General features: G+C 40.2%; 1 protein-coding gene and 1 non-coding gene across 6 annotated transcripts in view; both read right to left on the bottom strand.

Annotated features, from left to right (window-relative positions):
- Window positions 1–228: 228 nt before the first annotated feature.
- Window positions 229–337, bottom strand: MIR6129 (microRNA mir-6129). The gene has a single exon (NR_106661.1). It is a non-coding gene; the product is annotated as a microRNA mir-6129 (primary transcript).
- Window positions 338–1088: 751 nt separating this feature from the next.
- Window positions 1089–18563, bottom strand: part of ZNF652 (zinc finger protein 652) — a 73396-nt gene continuing 55921 nt past the window's right edge. For 3 of the 5 annotated variants that reach the window (XM_511948.8, XM_009431789.5, XM_009431788.5), the window contains exon 6: window positions 1089–10806. In XM_511948.8, coding sequence (XP_511948.3) covers window positions 10295–10806 — 512 coding nt within the window. In that variant the 3' untranslated portion in view covers window positions 1089–10294. The remainder of the gene's footprint in view (window positions 10807–18563) is intronic. The other 2 variants (XM_063799574.1, XM_009431790.4) reach the window with 1 other exon arrangement.

Genomic DNA, 18563 nt, shown 5'->3' with positions numbered 1-18563 from the left:
GCACCTATATTTTTCTTGAACCTTTTATTCACTTATATAAATAAACTCATATATATATATGTATTGAGTAGCAAAGTAGTGGTAAAAATATTTCTTGCTATGGGGTCATGGTGAAAGTTTAAAAGCACTTATTTAGTACTCAGGTGGGAGTGATTACCTACCCTGTATCTATGAAGAAACTGTGTTAACATCTAGTTAGAGATACAAGATGATAAAGAATAGCAATTCTATGATTTGGGCAGTTTTATTCCATTCTAAGAGGTTTCAAAGGGAAACTTGGACAATAAGATTTCCTTCCTATACACCCAACTCCCTCACTGGAATCCTTAGAAGGAACAAAATCAGGTGGCTTATGGGCTGGGAAGGCTTATTATGACAGAAGCTAGTTGATCTTCCAGCTGACTACAGTCACAGCTCTGAGGGCAAGCTTCACAGTATAAGGGCCCACACCACCTGACATTATATAAGATCATCATTTGTTTATTGTCAGGGTTTCTCCACTAGAAAGCAGGGTCTGTGAGAGTAGAGCCTGTCTTTCTCATTGCTGAATCCCCAGTGGCCAGATCAATGTCCAGCACGTATTAAGCATCTAATAAACATTTGTGGAATAAATGAATGACTGAATGAAGGGGGTAGAGGTAGGGAAAGATGCCTCATCCCAAGTACCATATTTTATAATTATTGCTTTTCACTGACTGTACTTTGTAAGCTGTTTCCATCTGTGTTGATTTTTCTTCAAATTGGTTCAGAACCCAATCCTGATCCTTTTTCCAAACACTGTTCTCAAGGATACTTTCAGATTATTGCTCGGCTGAACAAACTAGTGTTACTGAAACCAAACAGCGCTGCAAAGAGAGAACTAATCACTCTGCCTTTGGTTAACAGCCTTGAAAACATGTTATTCATGAAGAGATCAGGCAGGGTTTGAGGTAGGTCAGCCTATTACCATCACTAGAAACAACAAATAACAGCAGAAGAGGACTGCAGGATTGTTCATTTTTCTCAAAAAGGGCAATTTGTTAGCCAGGGGGACCTCAAAATGTTGTCACCTGAGGGTAAGGAAGAAATGAAGAAAGACACACAGGGGATATGGCTGCCTTTTTTTTTTTTTTTTTTTTACTTTGAACATTAGCATTAAGTTGGTTACCGTACACATCCAAAGGCCCAGCATCTCAGAAAAATCATTAGGCGGCACACCTGTACCAGAGTCTCACAAGAATAAAATATACAATGCTACATTGAGTGGTTAAAAATACACAAAAAAGTAGTTTTAACAATCTATAAATTTTTTATACTTAAAATCATGATTGAGTTGAAATAAAAAAGTGCATTTCAATTGCTAAAAAAATAATATCGGTATAGTTAACACAAGGGGGAAATCAGTACATTGAGGGGTCTGACAGGATGCTGGAAAAAATGACTCAGGGAAGCCGGGCAGCATGGGCTCCTTTGGAGATTCAGGAGCGGAGCTCAGTTCCACCTCACTGCAGTTCCCTGGGGCCAAGCAGCCCTCCTCTCCCCAGTATCTTTCCCATCTTAAGAGATCCTGTCCTACCTACCTGTCACCTCCCCAACCCAAAGACTCCTCTAAACTTCTTTGCAGCATGACAGCTGCCTGCCCTACACTGAGTCTACTTGACCTTCAATTGCGTCTCCGCAGAGAGGTAGGAGAGGGACACTGCCCCATTCTGGACTTGACATAAGTACCCCAGCCACATGGCCTTCATCCTTATGACCTAGCAGGCAGAACAGGGACCAAGCAGCTTCTATTTTGTCAAACTCCTTTGGACAAATATTCAACATTCAACAACAAGCTTTGTAAACCTAACGCTAAACAAGTCATGGCAAGCAAACTGGATTTTCTTAAGAAATGAGGAAAAGTGCAAGTGATCTCAGTACTGTTGGGGAAAACAAAAATAAAAACAAACAAGTTGCACCTGGCCACTTGCTGCCTAAACCAATCACAGCTTCAGTTTTGTTTTTTGTCAAGTGTTGGAGTTACAAGTAGACACCTCTCTGTGCCTGGTATTGCTCAGGTTCAGACTTGGCTGGGGGTGAGGGGGCCAGGCAGAAATCAGTTAAGAAGGCCATTCCAGGTGTAAATGCCTCCTGGCTCTACAGGGGGTAATATTTACTGTCGTCTTTTCCCTTCCCAGGTTGATTACTGACCTGTTTGTTGTGAAGATGCTGCTACAATAAGCACAAACAGAACTCATGGCCAGAGAGCTGATGACCACGGATAGGAGCCCTTAGACAAGTAACTGACAGAGAGGGAGCACACACAGTTTCTAACCTGGAGTGCCCGTTGCACTGGTCAGGAGGAAGTGCCTGACCTAGAGGACTTGTTCCCTGATGTAACAGATATCTCTTTGGAGCAGAGAAGGTGAGAAGCATTTCCTTACTCATACTCCAGAGTTCCCCCAGTGCTCTTGTTCCTCCTATAGATGTGATGGTGGTGGCCTGCGGAGGAGATAGGAGTGGAGAAGCCTGCCTGCTCTGCCTTTAGCACACAAAGGCGCCCCGATGGGAAGGTCCTGGCTTTCAATCTGGGGATCATCAATATGTAAAAAGTCTAATTAATTAAGATGCCTGACCCACAAGGACTCCACACCCACACATCAATCATTGCTTGGCATCATGAGGGATGAACGACGACTGGACTTTGTAATAAGGGAAAATTTCTTAAATAATCAAAATACATGAATAAGCTTTGAGCTAAGAGGCTATTCCAGAAGAGATTTAAAAGTGGGATCTTTCTTTAGAAGGTTGAGAATAAAGCTAACGTACTTTATTGCTCCCTTGTGGACAAAGCCAGAACTGCTGATGGAAAACAGTCACACAGCCCATGCCAAGAAATGAATAAAATGCATATTCAAATTTATGGAAGATTGAGAAGAAATCATCCCATTTTCAGAGGCTACATATATGCCCTTGGGGAGACAACTTAAGAAGTAAACACCAAAATTATGTCACACTGTTTCTTTTTAACCTAATGAATTGAATTAATAGAGCATGAAAAGATATTTCTAGGAGGGTTAGGAGCTCTAGCAGATTAAAATACTTCCCACCAACTTTCAAATGCAATGAAATAGTCTTGAGTCCTGTACAGGATGTCTATCATGCTCATCAGACGGTCCCTTTTCACCCGTAAAAGACAGGTAGGGAGGAAGCTGTGTTCATTCAGAGGAGCTGGATATTCCAGAAACAACTTGACTCTTTGGCACATCCAGTACAGACACAGGTTCTTTAGTTGATCAGAACTAGCCAAGGCAAGTATCAGATTTCCTTCTGAAGTTAAGCAAAATTCAGCTTCTACCTCCTTTCTTGCCCCATCCTCACTTCCTATGAAATCATTTTCAAGTAATATGTAACATCCCTGATCTCACCAGAGAAGCTGACATAGTGTGAAAGTAACCTGCGACTGGAAAGCTATGGGAACACTTCTCAGGGGCAGGAACTCCCTTGGATGCGTGTGTCAGAAGTTTCCTACTGAAGACATACAAGACAGCAGGCTGTCTTAAGGATGTGGTTCCTCCAAGTGACAAGCAAGTACAGCTCTCCGTTGTTTTATGGCCTGGGACTCTGAAGAGAAAAGCCACAAATTTTAAAGTAGATGCTAAGTTGCTAGTTACTATCCAAGAGGCAAACTTCTAGATCAATAATGAGGAAGAAACATCATGGCAAATCAAGTGAAAGGTAATTAACACAACAAGAAACCCCTGTTACTGATTTCTGTAACATAAAAATCTACCTTTTTCATTTTGTAAACTCACCTTCCCATCCCAAATAGCAGTGAAGCCTTCAAAAATCTTGAATTTATTCATCATCAAACATAACCAATTCTCACAATTTTGCACTATCTCACCAATAATATCTTTCCTGTTGCCAGACAGGAAAGATGGAGAATGTATTAACAGCTGCCTTCTTAGATACCCACCTTGTGTGGTTATTAGTCTTAAAAACCTGAGTACTATTAACTTTAAGGAAAAGGACATGAGATTTTAAGTTAGAAAGGAAAAATGCTGACTAAGGCCCAAATGCTCAACTCCAAGCTTTCGTTCACCTAAAAAAATGCAATCAAATCTCCTCATTTGAAAGAGTTTTTTTTTTTTCCTTTTTCTCCAGTTTTGGAGGAGAACTGGAAGGGAGTAAAAAGACCTGTCCACAGCACAAACTTCCACTCTGGCTGTGAAGGACTAGCCAATTGCTAAATGTTTCATCACGGAGGTGCTCGATCATATTATATAAAACACTGCAACCTCCTTTTCATTACATCCTTCATATATTATGGATCCATCATACATTTTAAACAAATTAGATGAAAACAGCTAGAAAAAGTAAACAGAAGTTTTTGAGGGACAGGGCCATGAGAGAGCAGAAACCCAGGGAGCAATTTTAAATTAATCTGACTAAAATAAAGAGTATAGTCTTGCAAAATGTGTACGGAAGAGAGTGGGCACATGGGAACAGGGCAGAGCAACAGCAGCACTCAGGATCCTTTCATCAGAAAGGGGAGGCATTCAGGAAGACTTCAGTTGAGAAAAAGGTGTTCAAAAGCCATTCAATGACCTTTAATTTTAAAGGAACGTCAAATTTCTGGTGAAAGTAAAGAAAGTGAAGAGTCAAATAAGGATAAAATCTTTCAACAGAGAGACGAAATATGTGAAGAAATAAGATATAAATAAAAGTTAAAAATATAACCTAAAAATGACATGGAGGAACAAAACAGAAATACGGTCAAAATTCTTGTCCAAGGTTTTAGCTAGTTTGTAGAGTTAAGCCCATTGGAATATGGGTGAATTCCAATATTCATGGATAATGAAATAGTCAGAGGTAGGATTTAGATCAGGAAAAGAATGTTCCAGGATGCTGGCATTTTGAAGGCACTCAAAAACAGAGTGAGAGAGACTGAAGCTGCAGTGACATCAGAGGATTAGAGAGAGGTGCATACTCATGTGTCTGTCATAAAGAAATAAAACAACTCCAGGAACCTGTGACCATACATATATTATTGAGTAATACATAGAGTAACAAAGCAGAAAGAAAGCCACCTTGTAAGTAGTTTCTTACTACAATACAGATTCTATCTAGTGAACAAGAAACAGTTTGTTTTCCAAATATGTATGTCTGCAAAGTATTCTGACTTAAATAAAGAATTTGATAAATGGTATGTGATCTGGTTCTTTAAACAAATTTACTGAAGCAAAAGCTTCAAAGCTGGAACAACCAAGGAGTTTGATTTTCCTTTGAATCTTGCAAAACCTATCCTCTGAGACAAAAAGATCTGATCATAAAGTCTATAAAAAAGTCTACAAAGTATAAAAGTATAGAACTATGAAAGTGGATATATTGATGTCAACTTTTATGGCTTCCATAGAAAGTGTAGAGAGGATCTCTGGTTTGCTTTATCGAGGTAGTGTCCAGGGTTGGAAGGTCATCATTCTTTATTGTAAGTGCTACAGATGACAAAAGCAGGTTAGCTAGGGTGTTATTGCATAATAATGCCACTATTTCTAATGGCTTATGACCTTTCATTCCTAAAAAAAAAAAAAAAAAACTCTTAAGTAATTTCCTATCTTGGTTCAGGCAAAGGAAAATTAAAACCCAGACTTTACTTGCTCAATTTTGTAGTCTGAAGAATTCCAAATGAGTTGATTTTTTTAAAACAGTAATTAGCTGATACAATTCTTAAATGTAATGTATCCCTTTTTTCATTAAGTACTTCTCATACAGTCTAGAACAGCATTGAAATATTTATCATGTGGACCAGCAATGCAATAAAAGTTGTCTTTTCTATACAGTAGCTCAAACAGAAAGGTTTCTCTAACTTTAGTTTTTTAGTTTTTTTTAAAAACATTAAAACCGACCTATCATTCTGTGTTTTACTAACCGAAACCTGCAAGATGGGGTAAATATACATATATCTGCAATGGATTTCTATCTCTGCTTCATCTTCTCAAAATTTAAAACTTCCAGTGAAATAATAATGGAACTAAACATACATATCTATTCAACAATCATAAAAACTGAAAAAAACTTCAAGAATTAAAAAATTCATAGTTTATAAGCATCTCATCAGAGCATTTTGCTTTCGGTTAGTATATGAGGGACAATCAAATTATAGGGACAGTTCTAACCACTAGAAAAGGATACTTCGAACAAATGTGGTTTTAAAAAAATGATGTAATTATGGTAATGGCTATGCTTAGTCATTAATCTAGAACAGTTAATGTAAATGGTAGACTATGAAAGTACAGGTAACTGATTTGCACAGGCTTCTTTGAATTAAAGTTTTTTTTGTGGCGATCTCCCCTCTTGCTAAAAATAAGAATCCAGTCACAAATATATGTGGAAATGAAGCCACATGCCTTTAAATTGTTGTCTTTTCTTCATTCAAATTTAAAAATCTAACTCAGAATGAGCCTATCTGACTCAATTTGAGAAAGCAGCAGCCTTTATTAAGGCTAAGGAAGAGTTTATATTTTACTGATAAATCTATGAGAGAAAATAGAAAAATAAAAATGAAACAAATACAAACCAACCCACACACACACAAAATACAATGCCAACTCATCCTCAAATAAGTCTTAACCCTAGCAATGATACAAGCCTTTGAAGACAGTAAAACTAAGTAACGAGAGACAGCCTCAATTTGTTATCTATATAATGCTTAAATGCAGCCTTTGTTGTCTTTAACAGACATGTACAGATAAGGGCTGAGAACTCAAACTTCTCCATAATTCTTTTTTTCATAAACAGATAACAAGTAGGTAAAAAGTTTTGAAGAATTCATGGGGTGCTGTAGCATATATGGAAGAGAACATACCACATAATGCAACTTTTATCTTACAAAGAGGACCCCAACCAAATTTTCAACCCTGAGTTTGAGTCTTAAGCATGTTAAACGTGTTGCACATATATGTTTAAGGCTTAATCCTGCAGTTCTTATATTCAGAAGCATTAATGTTGTGAATATTCTTTTTTTTTTTTTTTTTTTTGAGATGGAGTCTCGCTCTGTTGCCCAGGCTGGAGCGCAGTGGCGCAATCTTGGCTCACTGCAAGCTCCGCCTCCTGGGTTCAATGTTGTGAATATTCTTAATGCATTTCATTATTTATATGCAATATGATACTGATGAGGAGTCATTATATTCTGAGCAGTTTTCCTGAAGACCACAAATCTCAAGTCAAGGAAAGTATCCTTAATCTAGGGGAAAAAAAGGAAGTTTCTAAATTGTTCCACAATACACTTCACTAAGAATTATACTGTTTGACAATGCTAATTTTTAAAAATAATATATATATATATTTTTGTTTCTGTTAAGGATGGTGGTATTTGCTTAATACTGGTTTTCCTGTATAGCAGATATTTTCTTATGGCTATATTTACTTGAATGAAAAATCAAAGATGACTACCTGAATATTCCAGTGTATAATTACAGTACAACCTCATGAAATGGTTGATTCTGTGGTCTCAAGTCTAGAATTCAGAATTGCTGCCCAATACTGTAAATTTATTCAGAACAAAATAAGGCAGTTGGACGTGGTGGCTCACGCCTGTAATCCCAGCACTTTCGGAGGCTGAGGTGGGCGGATCACAAGGTCAGGAGTTTGAGACCAGCCTGGCCAATATGGTGAAACCCCATCTCTGCCAAAAATACAAAACTTAGCCGGGCGTGCTGGCGCATGCCTGTAATTCCAGCTACTCGGGAGGCTGAGGCAGGAGAATCACTTGAACCTGGGGGGCGGGGGTTGCAGTGAGCCAAGATCACGCCACTGCACTCCAGCCCAGGCAACAGAGCAAGACTCTGCCTCAAAAAAAAAAAAAAAAAAAAAAAAAAAAAAAAAAAACAGAACAAAATATAACCAATTAACTAAGCACAGTTTACATCTTTTAAAGAAATCATTTTAATACTACAGGCTTGACCATGAAATAATGATATGTCCATATAAAAGTGTAGGTTGACAAACTTGTCATGGAATGCCAAGGAGACTGTGGAGGGAGGGGGAGACAACCACTAAAGATATAACAGTCATATGCAAGGAATTAACTTTCCTTATTGGCTTGGGTACCTGGGTGCTCAAAGAATGTGTACAAATATTAAAAATACCATTCTTTAAAACTTACATCCAAAACCAGGAAGTATGTCTTGAGATACTTTTCTGCCTCATTCCAAAATTTTCCTATGCTCATTATATAAGACAGGCAAAATCAGAAGGAGAAAATTTAGAAACACTAAACCAAAAAGCCAATAGAGAACGTGATGTTTGAAAAATATGGACTTAATCTCAATTGAAAGAGTTCATTTTTTCTTACCACAGAGCTCATTAGTTAGAGAAGTGCTCGAAGCATATCTGCACATTTAATATTAAAAATAAAAAAATAAATAAAAGCCAGCGTTCTGATTCAGGCAAAGATTTTAAGAAACCGAAGAAAGAAAAATGAAGAAATTTCCAGATTAAAAAATGGACTGGGCATGGTAGCATGCACCTGTAGTCCCAGCTACTTGGTTAGCTGAGGCAGGGTTGCTTGAGCCCAAGAGTTGGAGGCTGTAGTGTGCTATAACTGCACCTGTGAATAGCCACTGCACTCTAGCCTGGGCAACATAGCAAGACCTTGTCTCTTAAAAAAAAAATTGGAGAGGGGGTGGGAGGTAAGTGATTTAGCCTGGGAACTCAGTTCTCTCAGATAAAGAAATACAAAATTTTAAGCTATACTGAGTCTGGATAAATATGATCTGTTAAGTGTAATCAATACACTACCCTTCTGTTCAGCCTTTCCTATAATAAGCTCCTGGTTGATTATGTTCTTTTGAAGTTCCCCAAACTTGAAAAAGTAATCTGCCTAAAGGTACTAGAGGTGCTGCTCTCTTTATCGCCTAAGAATGCTGGTATTACATAATTTGCAGAGGACAGGGCAGTAAAACTTAGGAGTTTTCCCTCACTATACTTAAACTGTGTTAAAATAGCTCAAGGTTGTGAACATATCCACATTTTACATATAATAGATATTTCAAAATTCATAACCAATTTGTCTTCTCATCTGAATTTCTCAGCCACTATCAGCAACGTCATGTTTGTGATTTTAAGTTTACTATTTTAGCTTCTTATAACAATTCTAGAAAAATAAAGCAACCTCAAAATGAGCGATTTCAATTTGTCATCCCATAAAAGTTAACCATGAGCACAATTCCTAAGGGAAGTGAGAAACAGACGCGACTGAGATGAAATGATCTCCACTACTTCCTCCTCCTGTCAGCAAACAGCCTTATTCAAATTTTCAAAACATGCAAGCTTCAGGTGACTTCCCTGGAAAAGGCCCCATCCCCTGCAAATCATTTCATGTAATGCACTAACGAAGCCAAGCAGAACATGGAGGACAGGAGCACATTAGGGAGCCTCTCTTGAGTGTTAAGCAGAGATGTCAAAACTACCAAGTATTTACGCCAAATCCTGAAAGCAAAACCTCATTTTTGCAGTAACCTGGTCTGGAGACCCTCTCAGATACATCTAGTCTCTGAAGCACCTTTTGAGTTGTACGGATGTAAGAATAGCTTTGAATTATAGAAGTTATATGCATCTTTAAGAATCACATTTTGATGATTATAAAAATTTTTTTCTATTTTACAACATAGGTTCAGCTACACTGAAAAAATTACACTGCTTATTGAAATACATTTCATTTTAGAAACAGACTACCAAAGAAGTCTATACAAAAACTCTAAAATAATTTCTGTAGTAAAATAAAGAGTGCATTAGGAGAGCTACACAAAGAAGAAAATTTCTGTCTTTCTCTATAATGCTTGATATACTGTGAAACATGGCCAGCTCAACTCTGTAGCTGGCACCAAAAGCTGAAAAGAATTCCTTACCATACACAGTGATACAATTAATGCTCTGGATTAATCTCACAGCCTTCCCGATTAGTACAAAGGAAACCAGGCCTATCCCCTCTTTGAGGAGAAGTCCGGGATATAAAAGCAAGCATACCTCATCAGCTGATATGAAATTATAAAATTCCACAAGTCTGAGTATTTGAAACTTATAAAAGTCATCAGAAAATGCAAGCAAATTGGGCTTTAGTTCAGTGGTTCCCCTGGTTTAGATGACAGTCCCTCTGTGAGCTCAAGGTAGTCTTCTTGTTCATTCCCTTGGATCTGTTGATTCAGTGACACTGGCGAAGCTCTTGGTAGAGGCGGAGGAGAGTCTGAGAACTAAGGAAATGCTCACCGACTCCCTCTGTGCACGCTCACACACGGGGACGTGTCTCCTGGAGAACACACTAAGGAGACGGATGTTAATGATGCTGTGCTGAACTGTTCTTCTCTGCCAGGTGCCGCAGAAAGTTGTCCTCACTCTGGCCTCTATGATTTAAAGGCTCACTCTTAAAGAGAGCTGGAGGTGGCGGGAGGTGAGGGACTGGAGGAATGGGAAGGTGGTGTGGGTGGTGAGGGTGTGGGTGGATGTGCAGGTGTGAGAAGGGGTGGGGGATGGGCCGAGGGGGAAGAGTGCTTACAGGATTCATATTGATTGGAGGGGTTGGGGTTGTGGGTGTGTTCACCACAGAAGGAACTGGGGTGGCTGGGGAAGTTGTAAGTGGGATCTGGACAGCAGGTGGCACATTCACGGGGCTGGTCACCCGAAAGCACTTCTCCTTGTGGGCCTTAAGCATGTTCGAGAAGCGGAACCGCTGGCCACACACATCACATGGATAGGGCTTCTCGCCTGTGTGAGTTCTGCGGTGTCTCTTCATGTTGGGGCGGCTGGTGAAGCTTTTGCCACAGATTTCACAGATAAAGGGTTTCTCTCCTGAGATGAACACAGACATAAAAATGATTAACATATTAGGTGGTAATTGTGTGCTCAAGCTTTTTTTTTTTTTTTTTTTTAATAGAAATAGGGTCTCACTATGTTGATCAGGCTGGTCTCGAACTCCTGGCCTCAAGTGATCCTCCCATCTTGGCCTCCCAAAGTGCTGCGATTACAGGTGTGAGCCACTGCGCCTGGCCTATGAGACTGTATTCTAGAGTCATTTAAAAATCCTCTCAAATTTGGACTTAACAGATCACAGTAGATACAACTAAAACTTACATACACCCTACCATCTGGGCTTAGCTAAAAGAAGAAGATAAAGATGGGGGAGAAGGCATCTACGTTAGTGATCCTCTACATCCTACACAAAGAACAGTTCAAATGGCTTTCTGTGCTCAAGGAAATATCCTAGATGACTCTTTGCCTTTAAATTTAGGCAAGTTAATCTGTAAGAAATTTCTTTTTTCTTTTTTAGTTTTTTGAGACAGAGTTTTGCTCCTGTCACGCAGGCTACAGTGCGATGGTGCAATCTCGGCTCACTGCAACCTCCACCTCCCGGGTTCTAATGATTCTCTTGCCTCAGCCTCCTGAGCAGCTGAGACTACAGGTGTGCACCACCACGCCTGGCTAATTTTTGTATTTTTAGTAGAAACGGGGTTTCGCCATGTTGGCCAGGCTGGTCTTGAACTCCTGACCTCAGGTGATCTACCCACCTCGGCCTCTCAAAGTGCTGGGATTACAGGTGTGAGCCACTGCGCCTGGCTGCAATTTCTTTTTTAAACAGGATCTTGCTCTGTCACCCAGGCTGGGGTGCAGTGGTGTGATCACAGCTCACTGCAGTTTCAACCTCCTGGGCTCAAACAATCCTCCCAGCTCAGCCTCCCAAATAGCTGGGACTACTACAGGTGCCAGCTACCACGCCTGGTTATCTTTTTTTTTTTTTTTTTCTGTAGAGGCAGGGCCTCTGAATTTTGCCCAGGCTGGTCTCGAACCCATGGGCTCAAGTGATCCTCCCGCCTCAGACTCCCAAAGTGCTGAGATTACAGGTATGAGCTAAGGCCCTGCCCTGTAAGCAATTCCTGATACTCCAAACAAAAGTAAGAATTTTCTGAAAATGTCCTGTGGAACAAAGAAGTCTCTTCCTGTCTATTCATACACAACCCTTAGCATACAGCTTGCTTTTTGTCACTGAACTTAGAAAATACTGGCTTAACAAACCTACAACATGAATTTCACACCACAGTGTTTCTCAATGAGTGCTATGGCATTTCTGCAGACAATTCCTCATTATGTGGGACTATCTGGCACTCAGCATTCCTGGTGCCAGCCTACTGAATACCCACAAGAGATTTCGACAATAAAAAAATGCCGCTATGCCATTTCCAAATGTCCGTGGGTGTAGGGAGGGTGTTGGGGGCTACTGCTCCTAGTTGAGGACCAGTGGGCCAGCGAGTCAACACAGGAGACAGAATCCCATAGTTCTTAGGGCATTTAGAAAGGAAATTAGGTTTGGGTTCTGAGGGCTTAATTTTTAAGCTTCCCTAACTTTCTTTTGAACTTACTGCTTAGTTCCATGCTGCGTCTGCCTGCTTCTCTACCCAGGCTATAGAAAATAAAATCCTTTATGATTCTATATGTCCATCAATCATTTTGTATGGGATGCTGAGGTGAGGCGGGGAGCACTTCTGTATATGCACTTCGGTGAACCATACGCTTGTACTGATCAATTCCTGCATCAGTCCTCCATATCTATAGCTCGTCTCTTCACATTAACTCCTGCTATAAGAGCATTGCTGTCACTTCCCTTGCTGCTCCCTCTTCTCCCAACGAATGTGTTTATTCTACTCATGTGTATTGGGTCTTACTGTGTACCAGACACTGCTAACTGCTTTACATCTATTAACCTTGGTGATCTTCACAGTGACTGTATGAGGCAGGTATATTATTACCCCTTATTTTACTCATAATGGAATTAATAAACTTGCTCAAGTTTATATGCTAATGGAGAGTTAGGATTTAAAATCTGCAGCCTGGTTCTAGAGTTTATGTTTTTGACATATAAACCACAGTATTTCACAAATCACTCAACGTGCATTTCTGCACACATGAAGGGATGTATTTTCCTACTTTCTCATCTACTTTGGGACTCCTTTTTTCCCACCCTCCAGGACCCCTTCTTATACCTAAGAGAAAACACCTCTTTACCCATAGCATAGTCCAAATTCCTTGTCTCCAGCTTTTCATTATAGTAGAAAACTGACATCCCCTATGGCCTCTTCCATGGAAGCCAGAATTTTCCTCACTTTCCTGAGAGATTGAAGAGTCAATTTTCTCCATAACTATCAGTATTATTTGAAGACTATCATATTTCCCTTGTCTTTACGCTTTTTTTTTGAGTCGGAGTCTTGCTCTGTCGCCCAGGCTGAAGTGTAATGAGTGGCACGATCTCAGCTCACTGCAGCCTCTGCCTCCTGGACTCAAGTGATTCTCCTGCCTCAGCCTTCAGAGTAGCTGGGATTACAGGCATGTGCCACCACACCCAGCTAATTTTTGTATTTTTAGTAGAGATGGGGTTTCACCATGTTGGCCATGCTAGTCTCAAACTCCTGACCTCAGGTGATCCGCCCACCTCGGCCTCCCAAAGTGCTGGGATTACAGGTGTGAGCCACCACACCCAGCCCTCTTTACACTTTTCATTCTTCAATTACTGCCACAGCTAGGCTCCTTACTGTGACTCATATTCATCTTTCTGGATGAATTCTGAGCCCAGATTGTTTTCCTTCTTTTTAATCGATTTCCTCTAACCGTCTTAAAAACTTCAACTTCTGGCAGGGTGTGGTGTTTCAAGCCTGTAATCCCAGCACTTTGGGAGGCCAAGGCAGGAGGATCACTTCAGGCCAGGAGTTCGAGACCAGCCTGGGCAACACAGTGGCACCCTGTCTATATAGTAAAAAACAAACAAAAGCCCTTCAACTTCTGTGTTAAATGGAATTAAGCAAATCAATTATAGTATATTTGTTTGATGGAAAATACCATTGAAAACAACGTTACAGGCTAGGTGAGGTGGCTCACACCTGGAATCCCAGCACTTTGGAAGGCCAAAGCAGGAGGATTGCTTAAACCTAGGAGTTTGAGACCAGCCTGGGCAACATGGTAAGACCCTGTCTTTACAAAAAAATACAAACAATTAGCCAGGCATGGTGGTGTGCACCTGCAGTCCCAGCTACTGAACAGGCTGAGGTGGGAGAATCACTTCAGCCTGGGAGGCAGAGGTTGCAGTGAGCTGAGATTGCACCACCGCGCTCAAGCCTGAGCCAGAGAGAGAGATGCTGTGTCAGAACAACAACAACGTTATAAAGTATAGAAATGTAATTTTTTTTTTTTTTGAGGTGGAGACTCACCCTGTCACCCAGGCTGGAGTGCAGTGGTGCAATCTCGGCTCACTGCAACCTCTGCCTCCTGGGTTCAAGTGATTCTCCCACCTCAGCCTCCCAAGTAGCTGGGACTACAGGCACGTACCACCACACCCGGCTAATTTTTTGTATTTTTAGCAGAGACAGGGTTTCACCATGTTAGCCAGGATGGTTTTGATCTCCTGACCTTGTAATCTGCCCGCCTCGGCCTCCCAAAGTGTTGGGATTACCGGCATGAGCCACTGCGCCCGGCCCAGAAATGTAATTATTAACATCAAAATGTATAATCTATTATCTATGATCTATTAAATAAAAGCAAGTTATGAAAATGCATACATGAGGACGGGTGTGGTGGCTCATGCCTGTAATCCCAGCACTTTAGGAGGCTGAGGCACGCGGATCATTTGAGGTCAGGAGTTCGAGACAGGCTTGGCCAACATGGTGAAACTCCATCTCTACCAAAAATACAAAAATTAGCCGGGTGTGGTGGCACGCACCTGTAGTCCCAGCTGCTGGGGAGGCTGAGGCAGGAGAATCGCTTGAACCCAGGAGGCAGGGGTTGCAGTGAGCCGAGATCGTGCCATTGCACTCCAGCCTGGGTGATAGAGCAAGACTCCATCTCAAAAAACAAACAAACAAACAAAAAAGCATGCATGGTATTATCTACCTTTTAAAAATATATATACATGGAAAGAAATACAACAGGCCAGCCACAGTGGCTCACACCTATAATCCCAGCACTTTGGGAGGCTGAGGCAGGGCAGATTGCTTGAGCCAGGAGTTCAAGACCAGCCTGGCCAACATAGTGAGACCCCAACTTTATTAAAAGAAAAAAATACAACAAATGTTACCAGTGATTATCTCTAGGTAATAAGATCATGGGTGATGTTTTATTCTTTACGCTTATCTTTTTTTTTTTTTTTTTTTTTTGAGACAGGGTCTCATTCTGTCACCCAGGCTGGAGTGCAGTGGTGTGATCTCGGCTCACTGCAACCTCCGCCTTCTGGGTTTGAGCAATTCTCCTGCCTCAGCCTCCCAAGTAGCTGGGACTACAGGCATGCACCACCATACCTGGCTAGTTTTTGTATTTTTAGTAGAGACAGGTTTTACCACATTGGCCAGGCTGGTCTCACACTCCTGACTTCAACTGATCCATCCACCTTAGCCTCCCAAAGTGCTGGGATTACAGGTGTGAGCCACTGCGCCTGGCCATGTAGTTTGTTTTCTAAATTAAATATGATTTACTTGTACAATAAAATACTTTAAAAGCACATGTTTGATTAAGCTCTAAGCTCCCCTGCTCTGTGACTTCAGAGTTAGTATTCTTCACACCTAGCAGCCACATGGAAACACAGCTAAAGGCCCTAATCTTTGAATTTTAGTCTAGTATGAGCAAATCCTCTCCACATTATTTACTAATCACTTCTTAGGCACACTAGACACTACTCACAGACAGAATGGATTCCCTGAGCAGTTACTGAATGTATGGATGTTTAGGTTTTTTATGTGCTCAAATCCCCTTCCTGGACCTCTTTAATCATCTCTCATTTGCAGTCTTCTCTTTTTTTGTTTTTTCCTGAGACACAGTCTCGCTCAGTCACCCAGGCCGGAGTGCAGTGGTGTGATCTCAGCTCACTGCAAGCTCCGCCTCTCAGGTTCATGCCATTCTCCTGCCTCAGCCTCCCGAGTAGCTGGGACTACAGGCGCCCGCCACCATGCCTGGCTAATTTTTTTTTTTTTTTTTTTTTTTTGTATTTTTAGTAGAGGCAGGGTTTCACTGTATTAGCCAGGATGGTCTCAATCTCCTGACCTCATGATTCGCCCACCTCAGCCTCCCAAAGTGCTGGGATTACAGGTGTGAGCCACCACACCTGGCCCTCATTTGTAGTCTTCTATACTATAAGTGATTTGCCACAGAAAGACCAAAAACTACTAGAACTAGCCTACTACAAATGCCTGGATTCAAATTAAAATTGGTTTTTTTTACTGCTTAGTAATCTTTTACTCACTTCTTAATGTCCACATTTGTTGTTCCAGACCTTCACTTGACATTAACCCACAATCCCATCTGCCTCTAAATCTCATTATTCATTAGGCCGCATCTCCTAAATGTGTTTAATGGTTGATATTAAGGTTTCTCTGAAACCTCAAGGTTAAGATTACAATGAGGTTGAAACAAGGATAAATACAAATGTAACATTTAAAATCAACTACCTGTACAATGTCCCACTTTAAGGAAGAGCTGGTAAATGGGTGGCAAGAAGATATAGTAACAGTTAAGTTCATTAAGGTAACTGGAAAAGCATGTATATTAATATATCTAACTATATCACCTAACTGTTACATGTAGATAAAGCTAACCTAATTGTACAGCAATGTAATGAGTCTGAAGAAAGAACAGTATAAATGAAGACAGAGAACCTACAGAGAAGATAGAAAAGAGCAAAAATTTGGCTAGTTGTCTTTTGTATGTGATCTGTCCAATAAACACAAGCATTCCAGTCTGCTTAGGGTGAATATCCTTGGGCAGAATATACATATATGTATATATATGTGTATATATATATATACACACACACACACGTACATATATACACACACACACCTACATATATACATCTAACTGAAATCTTTCTTGAACTTTAAACCCATTTTTCAAACTGCTTACTTGAATGCCCCGGAGATATCTCAAAACAAGTACAAAATTAAATTCATTATCCCATCTAGCAAACCTGCTCTTCCCTCTACTATTCTCTACCTTGACAAATAGTTTTATACCCCACATCTGGGACTAACCCTTGATTCTTCCCTTCTATGCTACCCTTTGATACTACTGATATCCAATCAATCACCAAGTTCATTCAAACAAATAAATTTTAAAAAGTTCATTCAAACTTGGTGATTGAATACTATTTTGATAGTACTGATATCCAGTCAATTCACCAAGTTCTACTTTGTCTATCACTTTAATCTCATTCGTTGCCATTACCATAAATTTTATTTTATCTTATTATTTTTTTGAGATGGAGAATCGCTTGAACCTGGGAGGCGGAGGTTGCAGTGAGCTGAGATCACACCACTGCACTCCAGCCTGGGTGACACAGCGAGACTCTGTTTCAAAATAAATAAATAAATAAAATAAAGATAATAATCTCCTTAATAGATTATTATGATACAAAACACAAGTAAAGTGCTTACAACAGTATCTGGTAAAGTGCTTACAAAAGTATCTGGTAAAGTGCTTACAACAGTATCTGGCACATAGTACTCAATGCATTTTACCTGCTATTATCATCATCATCAACACCATCATTACCATTCACCAGACTATAAGCTCCTGAAGAGCAGAAACCAGGTCTTAATTCATCCTTGTGTCTCTAGGCACATAGCACTGTGCCTGGTATAAGGAGAATCAGTAGGTATTCTATTTTGAACTCACCCTATGTCCACATCATCCTAGTAAACCCTGACTGATGGCTGGTCACCCTTCCTAGATAAGGTCTGCCTCATTTCTCTTTAACTGCAAAGAAACAGTCCAATACTGTCAGTTCATACAATGTCCTTAATCCCCACCAAAACACACTGCTGTCTCTAAATGTAGTTTCATTCAGCCTTAAAGACCTATCCGCATCCCCTTCCTTCTCTAAAGCTAATCCTTCTCTAAAACCAGCATTTCTCCTGCACCTTTTAGGTATTACTGTCATTCTTATTTAATATCAAGAAAACAGAGGCCTAGAGAGGTTACACAATTCTGCTAGTGACTGGCAGAGCCAGGTTTGTCCAACTTTACCATCTAGCTGCTTTTCCAGTTTGGACACTCTGAATAATATTAAAAGGCAGATAGACAAACCAGGGGAAAGTATTTCAACATTAATGAAATTAAAAAAGTCAAACACTGTAATGTAAAGATGAACACAGAAAAGGCACAAGCAATTCAGAAAAGAAAATACGTTGATAACTACAAGCAAATAAACATGTTCACTCTTACTTAGTAATTAAATGCAAATTAATATAAGAAATCATTTCTCACCTATCAAATCAGCAAGGATTTTATTTACAATTATAAAGGGCTGGACAAATGAGTATTTTCCCTCTGGGTTTTTTCAATTTTTTTTGTTTTTAATAGAGATGGGGTCTCGCTATATTGCCTAGGTTGGTCTTGAACTCAAGTGATCCTCCCACCTCAGCCTCCCAAAGTGCTGGGATTACAGACGTGAGTCACTGCACCTGGTCGCAAATAAGTATTTTCATACAGCTGGCGGGAGTATATGTGGAGGGCATTTTGCAATACATGACACTAAGTCTTAAAAATGTATATATCTCTTTGCTATAATAATCCTA

Source organism: Pan troglodytes, chromosome 19 (genome assembly GCF_028858775.2).
Source record: "Pan troglodytes isolate AG18354 chromosome 19, NHGRI_mPanTro3-v2.0_pri, whole genome shotgun sequence".
NCBI lineage: Eukaryota > Metazoa > Chordata > Mammalia > Primates > Hominidae > Pan > Pan troglodytes.
Note: the sequence above shows the minus strand (reverse complement) of the source record. Positions and strands in the feature narration are given on the sequence as shown.